A 26,632-nucleotide genomic window follows, 5' to 3' on the forward strand; every position below is an offset into this window, starting at 1 on the left:
AGGAGATTGTTGTCTATTCAAACCTGTTGCCTTTAAGATAACCATCAAATCCAGTGAATGAGAAATGAAGAGATTTATTTTTGTGTTCTTGTTTCTCAATGGAATTTTTCATCTGGGTTCAGTATTGAACCACTATATTTCAATTGATTGTGTCCTCTGTTAAAGATTAGAGGATTCGATTCTAAAACTCAGATGTTAATTAAATATGCCTATAATACAACTCCACTCCTGGGGTGTAGGGTTTACAGCATACAGGCTCCTGGTTCCCTCTTCAGCACTTTTCCTGCTACAACCTCATCACCTATTTATTAGACAACAGTCCAGAATATGATTTAAGAAACAGAAAAAAAAAAGGTTTGCTAACAACTTTTTCAGTGGCAATCTAGTTTGCTTCCTGTTTCTCTTGCATATCCTAAGTAATTAACCTTGCTGTATAAGGGAGATATTAGTAAGTAAGAAGTCTTTGGAGTTACATTCAGTCATTTTGATCAGCATCTTTGGTAACCTTTTTTTTCTCATAAGCATATGGTAAAGCAAGATGCAACGTTCGAATGATTGTGATTTCAATCTAAAGTACTATTTGTTCATTCCTGAAACCTGAGACATCTGGTGGTTAATGCTTTGAGAAAAAAGTATCTTAATGTTTTACCTCTGTCTATGATTCAAGATCATGGGCAAAAATGGGTAGATGAGATTAAGCCACAAAGTTCATATATTCAATTTAAAGAAGAAGAAGAGGAGGAAGAGGAGGAGGAGGGGTGGGGGGAGGAGGAAGGGGATAGAGATCATGCAGTAATCTTAATGACCTCTTCCTTTCTTATTCATCTTGCACTTAGATATAAACTATATCCAGTATATAGCCTCCCATTAGAAAAAGAGATTTAAATACTTCCTATCTCCATCCCATATATATTCAGAATCATTCCATTGTATGCATACTGTCAGATTCATATGACCATGAATTTTTGTTAATTAAAATTGTATCTCCTATATCGAAATTTCTGTGCCAATTTTTCAGACTTTGTTTTAAGATTTATTCTAGCTCACACTTTCCATTACAAGACGACACTGGACTAGAATTTGAAATAAAGATGTACTGGCCATCTTCTTGCTGTGTCCTCTCATGGCCTTTTCCCTGTACCTGCACACCTCTGTTGTCTCTTCATCTTCATCAATCATGCTGGATTAGGGCCCACCCTTGTGACCTCATTTAACTTTAATTACCTCTTCAAAGGCCCTATCTGTAAATACAGTCACGTTGGGAGTTAAGGCTTCAACCTACGAATTCTGAGGCTAGCAATGCTATTCATTAAACATTCTATAATACCTTGCCCTTGAGGAAGAAAATAAAATCTTAGGAAGGAAAGTGGTAAAATTATCGTTCATATATCATATCAAGTTATATGAAATATAAACTTACATGTAAATCTTTTATATGAGATATCATTTATGAACGCACATGAAATAGCCCTTAGCTATGTTTTTTAGCCTGTCTTAATGCAGCACACAGAGATTTAGCAAAGGATCAGCCCAGCAGACTAACAATTCACATACTGTTTGCCAGAAGAGACAAGGAAAGATCCAGAGTCAGAAATGCCAGATGAGACTGATCTCTTGCATCTGTTCTGAGGTCAAATCTACAGATTTGGCCTTTATTCTCCGCAAGTGTGGCTTCCACAAGCCTGAGGCAGATTTAAGTGGCTTCAAAAGGCAGAGCCACAAGACGGAGGCACGTCAGCCACAAGCATGCAATAAACAAAGGCTGCTGTAGTGCTGGGGCACAAGTGAGTCTGTGTCCTTGTCTCCTCCTGAAGGACAGACCACACGGTCTTTTCAGAGCACTGCTCATGTTCTGCTGGATCCCTGACAGTGTTCCCACTTCTGAATTCTTTTCATGCTCTGTGTTAGGATTGCCAGGTTTAGTAAATAAAAATATAGGGTGCCCGGTTAAATTTGAATTTCAGATAAACAATGAATATTTTCAGTACAAATCTGTCTCATGCAATATTTGGGACATACACACCAAAAAAGTATATTTTATCATGGGTAATGCTTATACTAAAAATAACATTTGTTATTTATCTGAAATTCAAATTAACTGTGGGTCCTATATTTTATCTGACAACTCTATTTTGGGTTCAAGAACAAATCCTCCCCTTGCAAATCCCTCCCCCCCACCTCCCCACCACCACCCTCTTAAACTACTATCACCAACTTTATAAATATAATTTCCTGGTCTTAATTTGGTGCTGCGCCAGGTTTCAGACTCCCTTCTATTTTACTACTATAATACATGGTTATGGATATTCAATGTTAAACAATAAAGTTAGTTTGTCCCAACTTTTCTGCGGTGCTGAAGTATTTACATGTTTATATCAATGCCCCATAATACCACTAGGAGGGCATTCCTAGAGATCTTGTGCTTACTAGATTACCGCGGGGAGGGATCTCTAAACCTGGGAACCCTGGACTCAGTCTACTCACCTGTAAAATCCGGTGATTGAATTCAAGGTATTTTCCCCAAGGTTCCTACTAACAAGTCCTTGCTGCAGTTCTCTAAAATGAAGGTCCCGTTAATGCTCGCATTTGCCTGGTGAAACCTACTTGTTCCTATTTCGGTAGAATCGCTTTTCTCTTCAAGTAAGTAGTGTTTAGGTTACTAAGTAAAGTAGGGATTAGATGACCCGATTAACGGCTTCACCTGAAAGATGTTAGGTCTAAATTCCTCAAGGGCCAAACAATGCCCCTTTATTTCCTTCCACCCCCACTCGGCCTAACACCAGACTTTGCGCACAGTGGGCGGTCAGATGCAAGTGCTGATAATGATGAAACCATCTCATTATGGTGGTTCTGACTGTCCGATCATTTGCTGGGAACAGAAGCCCTCTCCGCGGTGAGACTGCCGTCTGGGAGCCGCTCGTTGTTCTCTTCCGCCATCTAGTGGCGTCAGGGTCGCTCTCGTCCGCTCAACTTGCTGTTCAGAGCTGCAAAGATTTCAAAGATTGTAAATCTAATAAATGAATTGTTTTATTGTCGTTATAGTAAAAAGGGGATTTATAGAGTGTTTCAAGAGATAAAATGCAATAAATGTTGATAAAAATAAGTATAACACAATAGCCAACTTTAATACCCAAATAGTATAGATTAAATTCATGCAATTTAATCTCTTTAATATCTTCAGATGTTAACTTGAACGTTGAAGATCAAAAGTATGAACTAGCCTAAAAATGTTACAAAGAAGGATCATCCTTCTCATGTGCTTTTGTATAATGTTAAAGGATTTTTTTTACTTTAATCACATTTTCACAGCAGATGAAAATGAAAGGGGAAGGAAATAAAATTCTGATAAACATTGAATTGATAGAGAATGTCTCAGTTCTGTATTTAACCATTTGTCTTTAATTAAGTTAGAACTTATTATCATTATTATTAATACATGCAATATAATGTTTAATGAGTGTTGAATGATATTTAGCTTTAATGTCCTGTAATCTGGAACTATCTTCAAATGGCATGATAGTTTAATTGTGTGAATCTAAAGTGAAAATAAATTTTCCTAATGAATGAAATAAAATATTTCTGAAGTGTGACTTATTTCCCATTAAAGCTGTTTCCACTGAATAACTATTATAGGAAGACTATTTCTGAGATATTAACATTATTCTGGTTTTCTTTTTATTTTTACTTAAATGCCAACAATATATCACCCAGTATTTATTTTAGGTCTTTTTAACAAAAGGTATTTAATTGGAATGCCGATTTGTTTTTAACATTCCTGCGAGCCAGCTGAGAAATCTCCAATGTGTTTTCCAGGGTGGGAAAATCCCCATCAGGTGGACAGCCCCAGAAGCGATTGCCTACAGAAAATTCTCCTCCGCGAGTGATGCATGGAGCTATGGCATCGTCATGTGGGAGGTCATGTCCTATGGAGAGAGACCGTATTGGGAGATGTCTAACCAAGATGTAAGTGCCACCGGTAGTAGTTGAGCTGCCATTTTGTGAGTATAAACACATCAGCATTGACGGGGAAATGTGCCTTTTGCCCTCATTCAGACTAGGCCTGTGGCTGAGATTGAAAAGCTAAGTAACTTTTCTCTCTGAGCTGTATTTGGTGTCAGAGGGCCCAGCTGATGGGCTTTGCCATGTGAGTACATGATCTGCACCCCACAGCTCGGACTTCCACGCATGTTATTCTAATGTGGCATAACCGTGTTTATTCTGCTTTACACCTGCAAGTAACGAAAAAGGACGAGTAGTGTTTATCTTTTATTTCTTCCTTAGGGCAATTGAATGTGCCACTGTAAACAGCAAAGTATCTCAGACTACATATTGCTTAGTAGAAAAAGATTGCATGTTCTCAGGCACTGTATCATCAATATATGTCACTTGGTATGGTTCTTTTAAGATATGTACATGACCCTTTATACATTCTGTTTTGTTTCTGTTTTATCTATAAAAATTACCTTGGTGGTTAATACAGAGTAGGATGGTTAACACACATTTGACCTCTGTGACCTATCCAGAGTGATAGAGACAGTAGTCAGAAAATGCAAGTACCCAGACAATGCAAATAAGTGTGCTGTCAGAACTGAAAATATATATTAATATCCTACTTTCTCAACGTATCCAGTGCTTTCTGAGGCAGTGGCAATGGAAAACCGCCTCTAATGGGGTTCTGAGTGTTCAAAGGAGAGAACAAAGACAATGGAGATATAGAAGATCCCTAAGCACACTCACATCTCCTTCCTTTTCTATAGTCAGTTCCTTGAGCAACCCCTCCACACCTCATTGTTCCTTCCCAACTTCAAGTTGTCCAAGTATCGTAAGAACTTATTCAGTCGGTACATTTAAACAATGGAATACTACGCAGCAATGAAAAGAAAGAACTCTTATCCTTTACAACAGCATGGATGGACCTGGAGAGTATTATGCTGAGTGAAATAAGCCAGTCAGAGAAAGATAAGTATCACATGATCTCACTCATATGTAGAATCTAATGAACCAAGTAAACTGGTGATGAAAAATAGACCCAGAAACATGAAAAGACTGTTGAACCTCAGAGGATAGGCAGGGGATGGTGGGTGGGAAGAGATCAACCAGTGAACTTGTATGCATATATGCATAACCTGTGGACACAGACAGTGGGTAGTGAGGGTGTGAGGGGGTTACGGGAGCGGGCTGGAAGAGGCTAATGGGAAGAAAAGGAGGACCTATGTAATACTTTCAACAATATTTTTAAAAAATAATAATAACTTATTCAGCCACAGAGTTTATCTGTGGCTAGCTCACCATGGCTATTGCTTCTCCCTGCCATAGAGTGCTACTTTCAAAGCTGAGCCCTGCTCGGTCCTGTGGGTGCCTGCTGACTCTGTGGAGAATGCCAGGTCTAGGCAGCAGATTTGAGGTCATATGCACTGCTTGGTCATCACTCTCCAAAGCACATCATCAACACACAAAGACAGCGTGGCTGGGCCCTGCAGGGCATCTGCCCCATAGCCAGCAACCTCTGCTCCACTCCCATCACTTGGACTTTGGATCCAGGTCATTTGCCTAGTGTCTATCTACTATTCTTCAGGGAACTTTAAGTGAAGGAACTCACTACTTTTCCCTGCCACTGGGTGTTGTTTGGGGGAGCTTATAACTATCTCTCCAGCTTTTCTTAAAAACTGAATCTCAGATACCAAAACTTGCCTCTTCAGTCCCAGAAGGAACTCATTTTTATTCTTAACTAACTACTTATCCAAGGTAATGGAAGCCCTGGATTCAGTCACCATAGCTCCTGCTCTACTCTAACCCCAGATCATGCTTGCTTACTTGTTCTACTTTCACACGGCTAAAATAGGCCTTTCAAGCAAATCTCCAGAATAAAACATCCTCCTTCGGATGAGTTAAAGTCCTCACTGCACAGAAGAGCCCTCACTTCAAGTATCTTACCGAATGGCTCCCCATTTGGTCCTTGTTTTAACCAGTTTCCTGACAGACTTAACATGAAAAATTAAGGCTCCAAACTTTACCATAAATACCCTTACCAGTAAAAAAATTCTTAAGCATTCACAGCTGACATGTGCATATTTACTTGCATATTGTATGCAAGAACTGCTATACTAATATAATCATTTATTCATTTAAGTATATTCTGCTTCAAGAACTAGAGATACAACAGAAAACAATGTTACACCTGGAAGGGGCCAAAAAGATTATCTAGTCCAACCCAGCCGGTATGCTCAGTGGTTGAGCGTCAGCCCAGGAACCAAGAGGTCATGGTTCGATTCCTGGTCAAGGCACATGTCTGGGATTGCAGGCTCAATCCCCAGTAGGGGATGTGAAGAAGGCAGCCAATTGATGAAGTTTCTCTCTCATCAATGTTTTTATCTCTCTAACCCTACCCCTTCCTCTCTCTTTAAAAAAAATCAATAAAAACATATTTTTAAAAATATATTATCTAGTCCCACCCAAGTCCAACTTGATTATGAAAATGAGGCATAGAGAAGTGACATGATTTCCGTAGAATTGCATGGTAAGTGATTTAACAGTGATCTTGGAAGACAATGCTAATAAACTTCTAGAACAGTGGTTCTCAACCTTCTGGCCCTTTAAATACAGTTCCTCATGTGACCCAACCATAAAATTATTTTCGTTGCTACTTCATAATTGTAATGTTGCTACTGTTATGAATCATAATGTAAATATCTGATATGCAGGATGGTCTTAGGCGACCCCTGCGAAAGGGTCGTTCGACCGCCAAAGGGGTCGTGACCCACAGGTTGAGAACCACTGTTCTAGAATAAAAAGGGAGAGGAAATAGCTGCTTTTTCATGGTGGTTTGGTTTATAGTCCATGTAGTTCCCCATGAAGGACCAGTAACTTCTTGCCCTTATGGAGCTTACCTTATAGGGAAAGGGAGACAGACTGTAAACAGGTAATAAGTAGAAGATATAGTATGTAACAGGATAATCAAGGGTGGTGGGGGGGGACAAGAAAGTGGGATAAGAAATGCTGGGAGGTTGATTTTAAATATATCATATATATTATAAAATGCATTCATAAAATTCATTCCTTTATAATCTTAAAAGTCATAGTCTTTCTTATTAGACATTCATAAATAGTCATTCTTATAATAGAATAATACAAATAAACATAAAGAGAACTTCTATTATTTTTCTACCCCTGGATTATCTCTTACCACCTGGGGTACATTATACCAGAGATTTAGAAACCAGGGCCATCATTATGGAGACTATAAGTCAACCATGAAAGTCACTTAACTTTTCAAAGTGCCTGAGTTTTATAACCTATAAATACAGTAAAAAGACTGAGTTAAATTATTTGTAATATTCCTCTTAACAGGGATATTACATACTATTATTTTATAATCTCTGCAGAAATAGTTAACATACTTATCTCAGCAAAGGAATGATTCAAATTGTTCTTTTCATAAATTTAGGACATTTCTGAATCTCTGTCGAGGTGTTAAGAATGAGATAGGAGTGCCACAGAGCAGAGCAGGTACAAGTGAAGATACCAGACAAAACAGATATGTTTTTTAGGAGAGCAGCCTCTGAGAGAAAAAGCCCACATGTGTGGTTTCCAACTTAAACCGCCATGTAAATTTTGCCTAGAATAGTCCAAACCCTGTTGCCAACCCCTTCCTTCCTGGATCTTGCCCAAGAGTTTACCCAGCCATCCTGGCCCTGTGTATAGATGAACTATAGCCAAGATGACCATTTAGAGAGCAGTTCTGTCTCCTAAACCTCATTTGGCCACAAAGCCTATATCTGGAACCAGAAGAAGCTACTGCAGCCAGGAATAGACTCCCGACATTAAGCCCATTCTCATTCACTCAGGATTGCCAATGTCCATGTCACAAGGTTGAACTCTCTCCACCTAGAGCTTGGTTTTTGTTCGAGGACCAGGTAGGGGGTAAGGTGGCTGTCTTCATGGTATTTGAGTGGTTACCAAAATACATTCAAGCAAGAATGTGAAAATCAGGAGAACAAAAGTTCTGAGGTGAAGGGTGGGGGGTGGATACAAGACTAAAGGAAAGTACTAAGAACTATTTTTGTTTTGTTTGTTGTTTTGTTTTTCTTTTTATGTTTGACATTCTGCAACCAATGTTCATTTTAAATAAAGTAATGTTTTAAACAATAAAAATTCAACTATGTTCTGTTTGAGTATTTTATATTTTTACTACAGTTTGGTGAGTTTAACTGAGCTATGGGCTTAACTAAATATGGCATGTTAACATGTTTTATGATCTTAAGTGAGGTTAGAAAATTTCAGGTAGCTTTGATGAAAGAGTCCCTCCTTTCTGCAGACTGTGGCATATTTTATTACTATGAACAATTCTGAGTTTGCAGAATCTGTTTTAGCAAAATAGTATAATGTTTCCCAAAGGTCAGTGGTATTGTAAGGAAAGGAAATGAGAAAATAGAGTGCACTGGACTAGTCCTTAGAAGGCCTCACAACCATAACAGCTTAGCCATCCAGCAGGATGCCAGTCACTGGGTCAGGTGTGCATGTGGGTTGGAGATGGAGAATTAGAAAACACGGGCCTCACTCTCAAGGAGCCCAGTATGTAGATGAGATGAAGTTCTGGCATTTATAAGTCTTTTCCCCATCACCGAGCAGAGTGTACACTTCTCAAGCGGAGACCTCATGCCTTCTACCTTTTTTAAATAGAGACAACAGTGTGTGAATCAGCATTGCTATTTTTTAAAAATATGCCAAAAAAGCATGCATACTCTATTATGCAGGGTTCTTTTGATTATAAACGACAGAGACTCAGCCCAAGCTAACTTAAGTAAAAATAAATTTTTTCCAGGTGTGAGACTAAGAAGGTAGTTCAGCAGTGCTCCGTCTCAGGAATCATGCGGATTTTTAGTGCTTTTCTGGGTCCGTTGACCTCATTTTCTCCTGCTGCAAAGGTCTTCTTTGCTTTATTCTTCTTTACGCTCCAGAGCTCAGCATTCAGCTCAACAACCTCAGCAAAATGAGACCTTCTGTCTGTGAAAATGTATGTACCGATACCAGAAAATTCTGGTTGGCTCTGTTAGGCCCTGCCCAATCCTGCCCCAGGCCAGGAAATGGGTATTATGACTGAGTTTATGTACCAGCCTGTGCGTTCAGAGGTGGGGGCAGCACTGTGATTGGCAATTTCCGCAAAATCTCATGCAGTGAGGGAGGAAGTCCCCAAAGGAAAGCAGTAGTGTGCCAGAGCTATACTATGTTGTCCATTTTCAGTGTACATTGTTTTCAAGAGCAACTTTCATTATTGCAGTATCAAACGGCCCCAAATTGTTAACTTTGTGCGTCACTGTATTCTAGTGATGTAACAGGTGTATTGGAAAGGTCATGAGAGCTTTGGAGGAGGGTTTCTCAACCTCAGAACTATGGATGTGTTGGGCTGAATAATTTTCTGTTGTTGGGGGCTGTCCTGTGCATTTGTAGGATGTTTACCAGCATCCCAGCCTCTACCCACTAGATGCCAGTAGCAGCCTCCAAGTCATGCCAACCAGAATTGTCCCCAGGCATTGCCCAGTTGGGGATGGGGTACAAAAAATCACTCCCAGTTAAGAGCCACCGCTTTAGAGCTAAAAAGATCTGTGTTCAAATCCCAGCTCCACAATTTACTGGCCATGTAATCTTAGGCAAGTGGCTTAAGTTTTCTGAGATATTGTTTATAATGGGATTCAAAACACTCACCTGCAGGATTTGAAAGAATTAGAGATAGTGTATGTAGCACACCTTGTACATAGACAGTGTTTAACGAGTGATAATCATCACAACTTGCTTATTATGAGCCAAGCATTTTAGATTATTAGCTCATTTAATCTTCAAAATAATTGTCTAAGATAGATACTGTTATTCATATGATTACTAGATGAAAGAACTGAGACTGTCTAGAAAGTTTAAGTAACTTACCCAAACTTACTAGCTAGTTAATGATAGAAGTGAAGTTCATGCCCCCGCTTACTAGTGCATGAGAAGTCTTGTTTTCAAAGGCGTCTCCATGCCACAGAAGGTCTACGTAATGAGATTAAAGCATCTTTAATTCTGTGTGCCACCCTGATTTCATTGTTTCCTATTAGCAAAAGAATGTGGATTGACTCACTATAGTTTTGGAACTATAAATCTTTTTGGCAGTATTTTGTGTCTTGATGTTAAAATTTTATAGAATGTACCACATATATTGAATATCTTAAAAATAATTAAGGCGGTAGCTTAAAATCAGATTCTAATGATCAACATATTTAGCCTATTACAGAAACATGTCACAGGCACACTGAAGGTATACAACTTCTTGCTGTTTCCCAGCATTTTTTTCTTTTTAAGGTATTGCAGGGGAATATTTTGTTATTTTCATCCAAGTTCAAAATAATTGCTGTTTACTACGTGTGGGAGTACATTTTAATGCTAGCAGCTACACAAGCTCCAAAGAGGACACCAAGGCCACTGCAGATCTTCCAGCACTTACACTGTGTAAAGTACTTAACAGAAGAAAATGCAAGCAAAACATGAACAGCAGGCAACATTAAATAACCAAATCCCCACAGAGCTCATATGTAGGGGGAAAACTAGCACCACATAATGAGAGGTGACTTGCCTCGAACTAATGATCTAATGCAAGACTGAAGTCTTGGGTTTTGTTTTGTTTTGTTTTTCCCTGCTGTGATGATGTTTAAAAAAATAAAAAACATTCTCCTTGAAGCAATTTGAAACGCAAATGCCTCCAGGGTATGGTATCATTTAAGCATATGCTACTAAGCTAGTCCCTTTTCCCAAAAAGATAACCACTATCAGGGAACATTCATTTGAGGTTTGCTAGGAAACATAATGCTGCCTCAATATTTTTGTGTTTTTATTTCTCCTTACTTTTCAAAAGCTTTTATAAAATGTTTTCCTTTAATTTGCTTTCAGAACCTTAATTGAGGAAAAAAATTAAAGTTTATCTTTAGGACTCTTTTTTTTTTTTTGGTAGGTGATATGGTTGGAAGTAAACTTTTGATCTTAAATGAATGGATTCTTTTTTTCAAAATTTAAGAAGGAAGAAAATAACCTTTTACCATATCTGTTTGTCCTAATAATTCTATAACCTTTCTCAGTTATGGGTCACTACTTCAGCCAAGAATGGAGGAGTTGCAGAATCTACTTACCTAGAAATGCAGTCTGATTTTATGACATAGAGTCCAGTCATTTCCAGTTCTTGTCTCTGATTAGATGTCCTAACTCTACTTTATTAAGTAACTAGAGGCCCTGTGCATGAGATTCATGACATTCAGCCCGGCCTGTGCCCTCTCACAGTCCAAGACCCCTCACTCTTACCGTCTGCCTGCAGTGGAGGCAGAAGAGGCTCCTGCCACCACCGCTGCGCTCGCCAGCCATGAGCCCGGCTTCTGGCTGAGCGGTGCTCCCCCTGTGGGAGTGCACTGACCATCAGGGGGCAGCTCCTGCATTGAGCATCTACCCCCTGGTGGTCAGTGCACGTCATAGCGACTGGTCATTCTGCTGTTCAGTCAATTTGCATATTATGCTTTTATTATATAAGATGGTCCTTGTTTCATGATCTGTGTAAGATACAGTAAGTTGCTAAAGGCCTGTCCCCATTATTTCAACTTCCATATTACAGAGGGAATTTTTGCATTTATTTAATATGCATTCTACCAAAGCAATTTTCAAAATGGCCTTCTTCTCCCCTGTTTTTCAATAATCCCTACTATTGGTACATAGGCAGTAGCAGCCTTTTAATTAAATATATACCAGTTACATTAGCATGATGCATGTCTACTGCCGAGGCAAGAGTAATAGGGGATATTGTGAGATGCAATCAGTCACCATTGTAAATAATTCAAATAGTAAAGTTCCAAGTAGAGGAAACCAATAACCAATATGCTATTACCACAGTGTAATTTCCAAGGGAATTTTTTATATTAAATGACCACAAAGCTGGAAAATGTATACATACCAGCAATGTTTTTATTAAAAAAAATTTAATTATGCCTTCAGTATCTGTTTGGGGAAAAATACACTCACAATCTTTTGCTGTTATAATTGTTATTCCATCTTTTGTTCTCTTTTGACCATTTTAATTTTTATTGTCTTTTGTTCTCTTTGGAACAAAGATGGCATTTTTAAATCCCCTTTTTCTTTGTACTCATAAATTACTTTTGCATAGCTTTTAGATATTTTTAGTGGGTTTGGGAAATGGATTAAAGGTGTTTTTCTAAAATCAAAATGATGCACCAGTAAAGAAATACTTGGTTTTTACCCAGAGAGCACTTGAGAAAATGGCCCTGAGTTTTAAGAACATTGTCTTCTTAAAGGAAAAAAAATGCTTTTAAATAGATAGATTTGGAATGTGTCTTTATATTTTCAAGAAAAAGTATAATTTATTAGAGAGGAACTGGCGTAGTAAGGAATATCATGGTTCCCCAAATCTTCCTAGTCTTGGTTTACCAGGAGATACTCTGGCCCTGTCAGGATGTTTGTCTCCCTGCACTTGGAGCTCTGTGGGAGCCAGTCCTTTCAAAGGAGGCCCAATGTAGACACGAAGGTTATAGAACCTGGAGATCCAGAGATGCTACCAGAAGTCCTACAGATGAAGCTTCCAGTTTAAATGACTCTAGAAGAATAACTTTTTAAGCTGAAATGCACTATTGCAAGCACTGAATCCAGTTCTCTTTTCTTTACTAAGGAGGAGACAGAGCTTGTTAGTGACAGTTTAGGATTTTGATGTAATTTAGATGGCTCTTTCACTAATGCTCATCCTGTTCCTTACACACTGAAGCATAGACGGGTTTGAGAACTGTCTTAGGTGTAGGAATTTTTAAAAAGTCTTTTTGTTTGCTTGATTTTTACTTATTGATTTTTAGAGAAAGAGAGAGGGAGATAAAGGGAGAGAGAAAAAAATTGATTTGTTGTTCTATCCATTTATACATTCATTGGTTGATTCTTTTATGTTCCTTGACCTAAAATCTAACCCACAACCTTGGCATTAGGACAATGTTCTAACCAACTAAGTACCTGTCCAGGGCCTCAAGAAAGTCTTTATCTTAAGTTAAAAAGGAAATCTTCAGTTTCCATGCTATAATTATTTATAAATTACAAATTAGCCTCGAAAAAGTGTGATCTGTCTATATCTTACATAGAAACCTACTCTATTCTCCTCCCTTTTTAAAAATATGTTTTTATTTATTTCTGATAGAGGAAAGGAGAGGGGAAGAGAGATAGAAATATCAATGATGAGAGGGAATTATCAATCGTCTGCCTCCTGCATGTCTCCAATTGGGGATTGAGCCTGCAACCCTGGCCAGGAATCAAACCATGACCTCCTGGTTCATGGGTCGACGCTCAACCACTGAGCCACATCAGCTGGGCTATCCCCCTTTTTCTTAATGTACACTTAAATTTCTCTTGTGTCTTGATTGCTTTTCACTGAACTATAAATTATATATGTTGAAAAACATTGAATAAGAAAATAGGTATAAAATTATAAATGTTATTTACTTATAACCACTTCTAAACTTTCTTTTCTTTTTTTGCCCATGTAGATGCAATCTTTATATTGTATATAAGGAAAATACATTACCAGTGCTTTTAGTATCACTGTATTATAAATCTAATATTCTATTTGTACAAGTAATTGTTATCACAAAAAGTAAGTATATACTGGGACCCTCTGCTTTACCATCCCCCTTCTGCCTGAAATTATAGGTTTTCCACAAAGCCATGATAAGTATTTAGAAAGAAAATAAAAATATTTCCCATTGCATTTACTAATGTACATTTTAGTCCTTGCTAAAATTTTGAGAGAGTTTCTTTTAAAAGGAAGTATAAATAACTAAATTTAATGTACTGCTCTTTTGGAGATAGTTAACAGTCTTATTTTAAAAAAAAAAAAAAAAGCGATTCCCTGCACAGCCCAAGCAGTCCCTGTTCAAGGAAGTTTCAGTGTCTTCCTGCTGGCTGTCTACTCCTAGTTTGCCTGGTTTAATAGAAGGTGCACATTGCCTGTTTAACTCAGAAACTGTCAAGACAGTTGGAAAACTCATTGGATTCAGCAAGAGCAGAACAGTCTGCCCTGTGCCCCAACTGGGCCTTATGTTGATTCTGGGCTGCTAAAAATTGCAGTGTCAGTGACAAGGAACCAGTCCAATCTCTTTAGAATAACCAGCCAGGTTTTAGATAATAACTTCTGACAGAATCTAATTCCTTTTCCTAATCTAATTCTTGCATGGAAATGATCACTGCAGTCATTTTCATATTTTTTCACTTTATTTTAATTTTCTCCTTACATTTTTAAATAAGGGTATAACCTTGTTTAACTCTTCTCCAAAAGACGACAGCCTACAACTGTCATAAAACCAAACTGTTAAAAAATTCTCTCTAGTTAATTATCAACCCTTCATATACTGAAATGACAAAACTCAATTAATCTTTTAGACAAAGCACCCATATGCTCCCGGCTCCCTGTCAGTCCTTAATTAAGCAATCAGAAAATACCTATAAAATAAAACTTCTCACAAAAGAAATGTTTACAAAGATAAGTACTAAGGTTTTCTGAAGCTGCCCCTAAAATACAGTTTTTGTAAATCACATATATGGCAACTGGAGCTCTAGTCTTTGACTTGACATGGCATTGTCCTATGACCTACATGATGGGAACAGATGGGAAAAAGAAACAGTTGCTGTGTGGGGGCACTCAGCTCACCCAGCTGAGGAACTGCAAGTGTTTAAGTGTTTTGTAGTGCCAAGGCCAAAGGGGAAATGGTACCCGGTCAGGGTGAAGACTGAGAGCCAGAATCATGGTGAGCCCCTGCAGAATTTCAGACATGGGAAGACACGATCACAGTTCTTCAGAAGGATTGCTTTGAGTGTACCTTGGGAGATGATTGGAGGAGGAAAAGAAGAAACAAAGACGAGTTAGGCCCTAGCCGTTTGGCTTAGTGGATAGAGAGTTGCTGGTGCAGGAGGCAACCAATCAATGTGTTTCTCTAACATTGATGTTTCTCTCTGTCTTTTCCTCTCTCTTTCACTCTCCTCCCCCCCCCCAAAAAAAATCAACGGAAAAATATCCTTGAGTGAGGATTAACAAAAAACAAAACAAAACAAAAAGATGAGTTAGGAGGGTAAAGCTATTGCAGTGATCCAAATGATAAGTCATTTGGAGAGGAGCTTTAAAATGGAGCAGATTTACAGTATATGAGAGTGGTAGAATCAGCATAAGTGAATTTTGAGAATCAGGGAGAAGGCGGAGGCCGGAAATTATCACTGTAGTCATTTTCATATTTTACCCTGATTTCACTAAGAGGAAGAGTGGTACCCTTTGCAAAGGACAGAAATCCCAAAGGAGGAACAGGGTTAGTTTTGAACAAAATTAATCTAAGGCATGCATATGACAACTTTATGAAGTGGTATGTCCTATAGATGATTGACAGAGAAATCCGCAGAGGAAGCTGAACTACAGCTTCAGCAATGGAAGTCATAAGCAGATAGGTGAGAGCGGGAGCATGCAGGTAAGAGAGGGCTTAAGATCTAATTCCAGGGGAATGAGTCAGGAATGTGGCTCAAGACTTAAACAGATTGTCTCTACCACTGCCATGATTCAGAGGCTACAGAGATGGTAGTTCTAGTCTGGTCTTCAAGGAATTACTAGCTACATAATCCAATCTGTTCATCAGTTTGCGCTTCAGTTTTCTTACCTATAATATGTACATAAACAATAATAAGGTATTTTGAGACTTTATAAATTAAGCTATGTTAAAAACACCTGACCCAGAACTCAGCACATAATAAGCTCTCAAAGTAATATATGTCACTTGAATCTGAAATCAGAAAGCTCATAGAAAATTAAACGCATCATCACTCCAGCCCCAAAATCGCTTCTCCTCCTGTGTCCTCTATCTTTGCCAGTTGACCAAGGCCAAAACTTAGAAATTATTCTTATCTTCTTCCTCTACTGCCACATCTAATCTCACTCACTCCTGTATTCCTGCCAAATCAGTCCATGTCTCTTAAAACACACAGTCTCCATCAAGGCCATTCTGATTTCTCCAGGATCCCTGCAAACCTCCCACTGGCCTCCTGCTGGCCTCCCCTCCGTGCATTCTCCACACTGCTAGCCAGAGTGAACTTCCAAAAGGCAACTCTAATGTCATTTACTTGCTAAATTCCTTTTCCACTTTGCAAAATGTTTGTTTATAACATGCAAAATAATTTGTAATCTCAAGAAATATAATTTTTACTTAATCTTCCAGCCTCAAATATCACCATTCTTTCTTTGAAGACTCTGTCTAGCCAACGAATCTACTTTCATTCCCTAATAAGGTTAAATCACCTCTCTTCCCATCTAGTTGATTGTGCTACCTTTTATATATAGGGTGTCCCAAAGAAATGTATACACACTTTGAATAATTATAAAGGCAGTGTTTATTGAAATACATTTCACTTTCAAAACTGAGCTATCAGCTGTTACAGTGTGTATACATTTTGAGGGGACACCCTCTATATTCTTTAAGATTCAGCTCACCTTCTCTGAGAAGCCATCCCAAGGTTGTGCCAGGTGTTCCCCCACAGGCTCTCATAGCTCCCTGACCTACATGGTACTTAACATAGTCTCACTCCTCAGTCTCCTTCACTAGATCATACAGCTCCTAAAGTAAGATATATTTTTTACTCGTTGCATTATACCTTTATGCATAGTATGCTCAATAGCACATTTAAGTGACTGATATATCTAAATAAATTAAAAATTCATTAGAAATATGCATCTTTTAACCATTTTTGTGAATCATATTGCTTGAGTCTTTTCTCTGGCTACCTTCGAAACCAGAATTTTTAGGTGTGTGATCTTGGGCAAATTAAACCTCTCAATGTTTAAGTTCCTGGTCTATAAAATGGGAATAACAACAGTACCTTACTCATAGGGTTATTGTGAGGATTCAAGGAGTTGATACATGCAAATAATTTAGAACTGGCACCTGGAAGTCCCCAAGAGCTCTCAGTTACTAGCTCTTACTATTATTGTCACTGTCACTATTGTTGTTATTTCTATTCTCCTATAAGGTGGAACCCTTAATGCTTAACATTCATGAACCAGGGCTCAAGACAAATTTTACAATTTAAAAAACTGAGGAAACTTAAAAAACAGAGGCAGCAAGAAAAATAGTCGTGAGTCCCCAAATCTCTTCACTGTCCCCATGGGAAGGCATACTGGGACCAGACACACATTGAACACATTATGGGTAAAGGTTTCAGGAGAGTACACTCTCTCTTCTTACAGGACAAGCATGAGCAACTTTGTCAATAAAAAGAGAATAAATTGCTGGCTTAGCACCAACAAGTCTAGATTTGGATGTAAAACTGTTTACCGTTGTCTGGGAAAGTCAGGTCCCCAGCAGCCAAGGACTTTGGGGCCCTTGAGAGATGGTAACCCCTTGGACAGGAGAAAAAAGCCACTGGGATTACAGGAGGCTGAGATTGGGTCCATTCTTGCTCTCAGGGAGCAAAGAGAGCCCCAGTCTCACCTGGCTCATTCTCCAGGCAAACCAGAGTGAGGCATGAGATCATTTTGGACAATGCTGCTTGAGGCACCATTATTTTAATATTTCCTTCATAGAGGAATTCAGTTGCTATCATGCTTGTGCTGTGAATCCATCTTGGGTACCTTGAGCCTCCAGGTTTTCTGAGAATCTGCTCCTCTATCAAGACAAATGCAAAAAATGTCTTCTAATAACTTTTGTTAAGTCAATAACATTTATTAATGTGTCAGGCACTGTACTAAATGATGAAAACGCAAAATATAGAGAAATAATCCCTGTTTTCAAGTACATATAGCTTTGAAGGAAAGGCAGATGAAAAATTACAATACAATGTAATGTATGCAATAATAGAAATGTGTGCAAGACTCAGAGCATTCAGAAATGATTCTGTTCAGCCAGAGATTAGTTTGCAAACTATGAAGTAAATTTTTTATTTACCCAGAAAATTAAACTTAAGATCCAAATAAAAACACTGAAGTCTAATTAGCAGATGCTATGACAAAAGACAGCATGGTAATCACCCCTAAAATTGTGTAAATTAATGTAAAATTGCGGAGGAAAATGTTATATCAGGAAAACTGAAAAGCATTTCTGCAGAATAGCCAGAGGAAATGTTTGGAAGCTAAAAGGAACTATGTTCAGATTTCATATCTGCCACCTATACTGTGTGGATTCAGGCAATTTTTCTAACCACTCTACATCGAAACTTTAAGAATGGGGATAATAATCTACCACGCTGAGTTATTTTAAGCAGTAAATGAAGGAAAATATGCAAAGCGCCTAGCACATGATAGATACTCAGTAAAGGCAGCTAATTTTTTTTCCTCAGAATATAACCTCAGTTGTCATCTACTTTATTCTAAGCGCTTGTGATTAGGTAACTGTGGCAAATTGACTAGAGAGCTCTCTTGGAGTGGGATCTTTAAGGCTTTCTATAGTGGAATTCTATCCCATTTTTCTTATTACTTTTCAAAACTGTCCACAGTAGTTTTGAGGTATTGCAAGCATTTTTACACACATCCTGTTGTACTAAAATGTGTTGAAAATGTCTTAAAACCCAAGCCTAGGTGGTAGCAAAAGTACTCAGAAAGCAGGTAAGAAAAAATCCTGTTCAATAGTGGAATGTAAAATGAATAGAAAATTGCTGGTATCCTGACTGGTCACAAAGACACTGATGGGATTACGAGAAATTCCCTATTATAAAAAACAAAACAAAACTACAGCTGAGCAGTTCAGAGGTTCCTGAAGGCATTTTACTGCTCCTTTTTACAAACTGCCTCTAGCATAAATTACAGGTATTGTAGAGTCATGTCAAGTAGTGTCAATTTTAAAAGAAATTAAAATAAGATGTGGGTTTTTTTTTTAAATTACAGAACTTGTGCAGATGGCATTACAATAAAGGGTATTCTGTTAGCAATATTAACATTTGCACTTTTATATTTTTGTTGTCAAGAGAGAGCAGGGGTGAGGTTGAATTGTGTTTGTCTTTAAATATTTGTCTTTCCCTCAGTTTTCCCACCCCAAAAATGAGGAAAATAACCCCTTTTTCTTTGCCTTTCTCCAAGAGATGATATAAGAAGAAAGGCTCATATGAATACCTATGAATGCTTCATTAAAAAATTAGTTACATAAATTCTGGGTTAATTTTAACACATTGTTAAGAAATTCCCAAGTGGGCCATATAATCAATATCTTGCCTTATCTACTGATTATATTACAAAAATAACAATAAAACCTCATCATCCACTGTTGCTCTTAACTTCGGTTTCTTTTTTTTTTTTTTTTAACTTTGGCTTCTTATAAAGCAGCGGTTCTCAACCTGTGGGTCGCGACCCCTTTGGGGGTCGAACGACCCTTTCACAGGGGTCGCCTAAGACCATCGGAAAACACATATATAATTACATATTGTTTTTGTGATTAATCACTATGCTTTAATTATGTTCAATTTGTAACAATGAAATTGGGGGTCACCACAACATGAGGAACTGTATTAAAGGGTCGCGGCATTAGGAAGGTTGAGAACCACTGTAAAGAGAGTTCTTTCTCTAGAGCTGTGCTGCCCCATAGAGTAGCCACTAGCCACATGTGCCTTTTTAAATTTTAGTTAGTGCAAACTAAAACTAAAAATTCAGTTCCTAAGTCCTACTAGCCACATCTCTAACACCCCTTGACCACACGTGACCAATTGCTAGCATACTGGACAGAGAATATTTCATCATCACAGAAAGTGCTATTGGAGAGCGCTGGCCCAGAGAAAGCTGGGGCTGAATGCCCCTGTTGCTCTGAGGCCTTAAGCTAGCCATTGATAACATTCCAAAGATGAAATGATCTTAGAAGTTATTAGAGGACCTACAATCATGCATCAGACTAAGGGAAAGCCAGGAGTAGGTGAAGAGGAACTCAATAGGCAATAAAGAAGAAATGATAACTAGAAAAGAATACACATGGACTTATTATTAAAGGATAAAAAAATTATTCAGGAATTCAGTGCTTCACCAGAAGTACATTTTACTCAAAACATTTGTTACACATGGTTTGCACTAAATGTATCAATCTTATGCTGACTTTCTGATGTCTTAAATGAGTTTTGAGATGTTCCAGCTAAACCACACAAAAACTATTTCTTGACATTGTGATGAAACTTAACCTCCCTTCTGTACACCACGTGTTTAAAAGACACATTTTCCTCTCAGAGGGATTAGAGGATGTTATGGGGATATTTGCCATTTTCCTTCACAGCTTTTGTATTTACCTTGTCTGGACCATTTGAATTCACAAGTAGTTTTCATATTTACCAGTATTTTGGCTTTTACTTCCTATATACTAGTAAAAAGGAATTATAACTTAGCATATGTATTATCTGTCCCACAAAGTAAGAGAATAACCTGTGTATGCTTGCCTTTAGGTCATTCTGTCCATTGAAGAAGGTTACAGACTTCCAGCTCCCATGGGCTGTCCAGCATCTCTGCACCAGCTGATGCTCCATTGCTGGCAGAAGGAGAGAAATCACAGACCAAAATTTACTGACATTGTCAGCTTCCTTGACAAACTGATCCGCAATCCCAGTGCCCTTCACACCCTGGTGGAAGACATCCTTGTGTAAGATGCATAGAGTTGATTTTTCTCCCCTGACAATCAATTTCTTTCAGGCTATAGACAGACTAACAGAGAAGAGGAAGTTTGCCTTGATAACCACCTAGTTGTCAACCTTTTAGAAAATGGTGTATGAACTATATTTTACTTAACAGCTGCAAAGGAATGTATTAACATTTTAGAAAATTGTGTTGTTTTTTATTCACAAGAAAATAGGTTCCCCTTTTCTTTTCTCCATATCAAATCTTTGTGAAATTTTTTATACTTGTCCTGTGTGGGTTTCTGGTATTTACATATCCTTTACTTACTGATCCTTCCTTACTTTTATAAGTAGAATATGTGCATGCCTGCAGCCCCTTTAATTTTCTTGTTCGTTTTATGTATGTTCTGTCCCTCTATTTGAAATGTCAGGCAAGATGAGCAATTTGTGAACCTGCCAGGAGCAAGGATGTTTCCTGCTGATATGATCACACCCAGCTGTTGTTACTTTCCATTCCTAAAGCCAGAGAAAGACAAGAAAATGAAGGCACTCGTATCCCATTTTATAAAAGTTAAGATCCACTCACCTCTCTCTGAAAAGCAATTATAAGAAGGGAGAGCGTAGAAGGAAAAAATACTATCATCTGTGTCTGAAATTATTACATTGAAAATATTATTAAGTTGAACATATATTTCTTTATTTAGGCCAAATTGGACTTAAAAGTAACCAAAGCCTTTCCAAAACTCACTTTCCTGGCTCGGGGGATGCCCAGCAGGATACACAGATATTTAACTTTAGGTCACAAGTTCAAGTCAGCACGGTTTTTAGTAACAGTAAGGCTGGAGGCTCTTCAAGGACTGCTTGAAACAGGCCTGAGCTCAAGCAGAGCACATGCGTTCACCTCTAAATCACTAATTGGCATCCTTAGTAAAGTGAAGCCAAGCATGAAATAGCCAGAGATTAAGCTTTCACTCTAGCCATCTTCCCTAAAGCAGTCCAACCCAGGAAGCTGTAAAGTAAGGGTGGGTGGGAGGTTGGAAGGCCCTCTGGATTTTATCACAAAAGCTTTGGCAGCCATTGAAGATTTTTGAGCAAGAAAATGGCAAGATTATATTTGCATTTCTTAAAATCACTCGAGGGGTGATGTAGACTGGGAGTAAAATACAAGGAGACTGGAAACAGACAATTATATATTTGCAGCAATACAAGCTAGAAAAAAATCATGGCCTGACTTATGAAATGGGAATAGGCTTGGGGTCAGGAGGTTTTAAAAATTGATTTATTATTAAGCAAGAAAAAAAATGTGTCTTAGTCATTGATTGAATATATAGTGAGAGGAGGAGAAAAAAGAATCAAGGATATTTGTCAAGTTTTTTTCTTAGACAAGCTGGTTGATGCTATTACCACTAAGAAGGGCAAGATTTTGGAATAGAAATGAGACCACTTTGAGCAGAGAGGTCCTATAGGCAGTTATATGTGTAGATTGAACCTCAGGTGAAAAGATCTAGGCTAGAGATGTAGGTTTGAAGATCATCAGCATATAGATTATAGCTGAAGCTTTAAATGTAGTTAAGGTAAACCATGGAGAATATAAAGAATACAAATTAACAGGAATAGAATGCAATCCTCTGGAACACCAAGATTTAAGAAATAAACTGAAGGAGAGTGCAATGGACCCTGAAGAAGAAGAGCCAGGTAGGTAATGAGGAAAGCAGGGGAGGAGTGGTATCATGGAAGCCAGAAAGGGAGAGAGATTCAAGGAGAGTGAGATCCAAGGCTCCACAAAGCTTCGGGAAGATAGAAGGTGAAGTATATCCATCGAATTTATTTGTTCCCCACTTATCCCCCATATACCCTCTTCCACCACCACAACCCCCTACGCTGCTGTGCCTCTCCTCTTCCCTGCCCCCACAGTCACCACACTGTTCAACTGAGCAACAAGATGCTCAGGTGTTCATGGGCAGCCTTTGCAAGAGCATTTTCAATAAAGTTGTGTAAGACAGATTGCAATGGAGGAGGAAGGAATATGAGGTCAGAAAGAAGAGCAATATAAAGTACAAGTCTGGTTTTGTTTTTGTTTTTCAAGAAACCTGTCTCTGAAGAGAAAGAGAATTAGTTAGAGATAATGTCTTTATATGTTTTGTGGAAGAGTCAGGCATGCCTTAACATTGAGGAGAAAGAGCTAGCAGAAAGGGCTCATGGAGTGAGTCTGCGTTAATGAAAGAACATTGGCACCTATAAACTGAAATCATTTATTCTGGGCTTCTCGTTATGGTATAGGGTCGCCGGACCCCACAGCCAGTGCCCCCCAGCAGAGCTCTCCAGCTGTTCTGTGGCTATACAAGCAGGCAGGTAAGAGCCTTCTTTTTGAAGAAAGAGATAAAACAATTTCTTCCTGCTTTTTCAAGATTATGAATGTTCATCACATTTGGAAAATACTGATGAAGAATCTAATATGAGAAAATACCAAAAGTCAAAATGATAAGAGTTGAAATCAAGATGAGGGCTCCTTGTCTGAGGGCCAGAGGTCTAAGGCAGGGGTCCTCAAACTTTTTAAACAGGGGGCCAGTTCACTGTCCCTCAGACCGTTGGAGGGCCGGACTATAGTTTAAAAAAAAACTATGAACAAATTCCTATGCACACTGCACATATCTTATTTTGAAGTAAAAAAACAAAACGGGAACAAATACAATATTTGTATTTGCATGTGGCCCACGGGCCGTAGTTTGAGGACCCCTGGTCTAAGGTTCAGTGGGATGTACGGTAATGAGTGCGCAGGTCAGTGAATGGCAGGCTCCCGGAGGCACGCTACATGAGGGCCAGAAGTTGGTGCTTTAATAAGTATAGACCAGTGGTTGGCAAACCACGGCTCACAAGCCACATGCGGCTCTTTGGCCCCTTGAGTGTGGGTCTTCCACAAAATACCACGTGCGGGAGCGCACGTACAGTGCGATTGAAACTTCGTGGCCCATGTGCAGAAGTCGGTTTTCGGCCTGGGCAAGTCTATTTTGAAGAAGTGGTGTTAGAAGAAGTGGGGGGTGTGAGACGCGGCGCAGGCGGGCCGCGGGATACGCAGCGCTGGGGAGGCGCACGCGATTCATACACGAGTTGAGTGAGCCAGTCAGTCAGCAGTCTCATGTGCAGTGGTTAGTGCTAGTCGTGTCCGCAAATCGCGCGGGTGACAAAAGTACCTACTCGAAGCATAAAGTTACCTGTATTTTTCCAACCAGCTGCAAATCCTACAGGTATTTTTGTCATCAATTTAAGAATTGTAATTATTTTGTGTTGGTGGCTTTATTATTATAAAATGAAACATTTTTTTAGGTATGTTGAGATGGTTTGGACATATAGAGAGGATGAACAAAAGGAGATAGATGAAACAAGTATGCAAGACGAGTGTGGATGGGAGAGTTGGAAGGGGTCGACCTCAGCGAACGTACTTCAATCAGATTGAGGACGTTTTTAGCAAAGGCCAGCTTAGGAGTACCCTAATTAAGTTAATAACAATGTGCCTACCTATATAGTTTAAGTTTAAAAAATTTGGCTCTCAAAAGAAATTTCAATCGTTGTACTGTTGATATTTGGCTCTGTTGACTAATGAGTTTGCCGACCACTGGTATAGACAGTTGGCAGTTTGATTCAGTCCTCAAGTCTAATCTGTGGGAGACCAAATGGAAGTTTGTGTTACTGATTTGCTGTCCTTGACACAGACATGTGCACTACTGCTGTTGCCCTTAACATCCTTTTGTTTGAGAAACCAAAGGAACCAGTGTTCTAAAGGTATTGTGCCTGAATTTTATCAGCATTATTTTCCCAATAGCATGAATGGGATCCCCTGTCAACCCCCTCACCTCCACTGCTGCCCACTCACCCTGTCCCTGATCCCAAAGCACTGAGACTGTTTAGGGAGAAGAGACATGGTAGATAAGGGTAAGAATGTTAGGTAAAGAATGCCTCATTTGTTTTATGCTTAGAAAACTGTGGCACTGCCCCTCCGTCCCCCAAGTGCCAAAGCCCAGTTGTGTGTCCCAGAGTGATATTGGATTAAGGAAATGTGACAGAGTGCAGAATTTCAGTCTTTCCTCCCATAGAGCTCTCAGCCTGGGAAAGAAGTCTAAGTATATAACCCACAGTGACTCTTATTAAACTCTCCTGCACTTGCCTCTTCTCTACTATCCCCAAACTCCCAAGGTTCTCTCACACTTTTATACTGACACAACTCTCTCATCCTCTAGGTTCCCATGGTTTTTATTCCACTCTAATTGCTTTTTCTCAAGAATTCACCTGAGAAGATTTTAACCTTCTCTTAACAGAGTAGTAAGAGGGGAAGAAATTAAGGCAACAAAGGGGGATGAGGAAGGCTGCGAAATCCACAGCTTAATAATTTTATACTAACATAGAGTGGAAATTTCATAACCTTATATCTTTAATATTTCCTTTCAAAAGACATGCCCAACAGAAATAATGTTGGGCAGAGAAGGCTTTCATTATTTTGAGCAGCATCTCTAAATAATGCTGATAGTCCTGGACCTGACACACTCCCATGGGAGCATTCAGAGCTCTGTGCAGTTCCCAAACTTCTTGCTTTCTCTCCTACTCAAGAAGGTGTATGGATATATTAGTGAGCATAGTGTTATTGTAACTACAACCTTAAATTGATTGTAAAAAATAATTTTGCAAAAACACCTTTATAATATAGGCAGTTATCCTTTCATATGTGTGAATTTCATACTCTTTTCACTTTAATTTATTCTATAATTCTGCCCTATAATCTCCTTTCAAAGAATTATTTGTAGCTGTCACATGGTGCACAGCCCCTGGGAGAAAAGGCCCAGTTTGAGGCCAAGGCTATGTGGACAATGGCAGCAGGAACACCTCTTGCTCCCTCTTCCCTGACCTTCATGATCAAATTGGTAACTACTCTCAACCCCAAGTCAAGCTTAGTCCCAGAGTCCAGAGTTACATCTTGGGTCCAGTAGTTTAATAGCATGAAGTGGATTGATGGCTATATGGGTGTTCGTTCACCCAGCCCCGCCTTCCCAGCCCCATCCACATTGTCCTACACATTCATTCTCCCACCTCTTCAACCCCACTCGCTTCCTCCATCCACTGCAGCCTACTGAGAGTATGTTGATGTCAGCTGGCCAATGCTCTTTCGCACAGCGCTGCAGTGTAATAGGAAAATAACACTTTCCTACAATCTCTGCTCCAGATCCCCAGAATGTCACTGACAAAGAATTTTACAGATTATGGGCTCCTTGACAACATTAGCTTTAAAAAGGTGACATCCAGGGATGGGCAGCTGCTGATCAGATGGACCAGTCTTTGATAGTCACTTGCCACAAAAATCATATTCTGTTCAGGCCAAGGCACTGAGAAATATTTTTACTACCTATTGGACCATAGCTAAGGATCTTATAATATCTTAGCTCTTAGGAACTAGAACCACCACTTTTCTTTTCTTTTTTTTTTAATCTTTATTGTTGAAAGTATTACATATGTCCCATTTTCCCCCATTGATCTCTCCTACTCCGCCCCTCCCCCCAGGCCTTCACCACCCTATTGTCTGTGTCTATGGGTTATGCATATACGCATATGAGTTCATTTGTTGATCTCTTCCCCCCACACATACCCTCCCCTGTCTTCCCTCTGAGGTTTGACAGTCTGTTTGATGTTTCTATGTCCCTGGGTCTATTTTTGTTCATCAGTTTATGTTGTTTGTTATATTCCACATATGACTAAGAACATGTGATATTTATCTTTCTCCGACTGGCTTATTTCACTTAGTATAATGCTCTCCAAGTCCATCCATGCCATTGCAAATGGTAAGAGTTCTTTATTTTTTACAGCAGCATAGTATTCCATTATGTAGATGAACCACAGTTTCTTAATCCACTCATCTGCTGGGCACTTAGGCTGTTTCCAAATCTTAGCTATTGTAAATTGCGCTGCTATGAACATAGGGGTGCATATATCCTTTCTGATTGGTGTTTCTAGTTTCTTGGGATATATTCCTAGAAGT

The 26,632-nt window shown here is 38.9% G+C and overlaps 1 protein-coding gene across 1 annotated transcript in view; it reads left to right on the plus strand.

The window, feature by feature from the left end:
• Positions 1 to 26,632, plus strand: part of LOC102255541 (ephrin type-A receptor 6) — a 994,071-nt gene that overhangs the window by 952,232 nt on the left and 15,207 nt on the right. Inside the window, exons 15-17 of the mRNA XM_014528319.1 lie at positions 3,814 to 3,963; positions 20,443 to 20,636; positions 22,891 to 22,962. Coding sequence (XP_014383805.1) covers positions 3,814 to 3,963; positions 20,443 to 20,636; positions 22,891 to 22,962 — 416 coding nt within the window. The remainder of the gene's footprint in view (positions 1 to 3,813; positions 3,964 to 20,442; positions 20,637 to 22,890; positions 22,963 to 26,632) is intronic.

This window comes from Myotis brandtii, unplaced genomic scaffold (assembly GCF_000412655.1).
Source record: "Myotis brandtii unplaced genomic scaffold, ASM41265v1 scaffold63, whole genome shotgun sequence".
Lineage (NCBI taxonomy): Eukaryota > Metazoa > Chordata > Mammalia > Chiroptera > Vespertilionidae > Myotis > Myotis brandtii.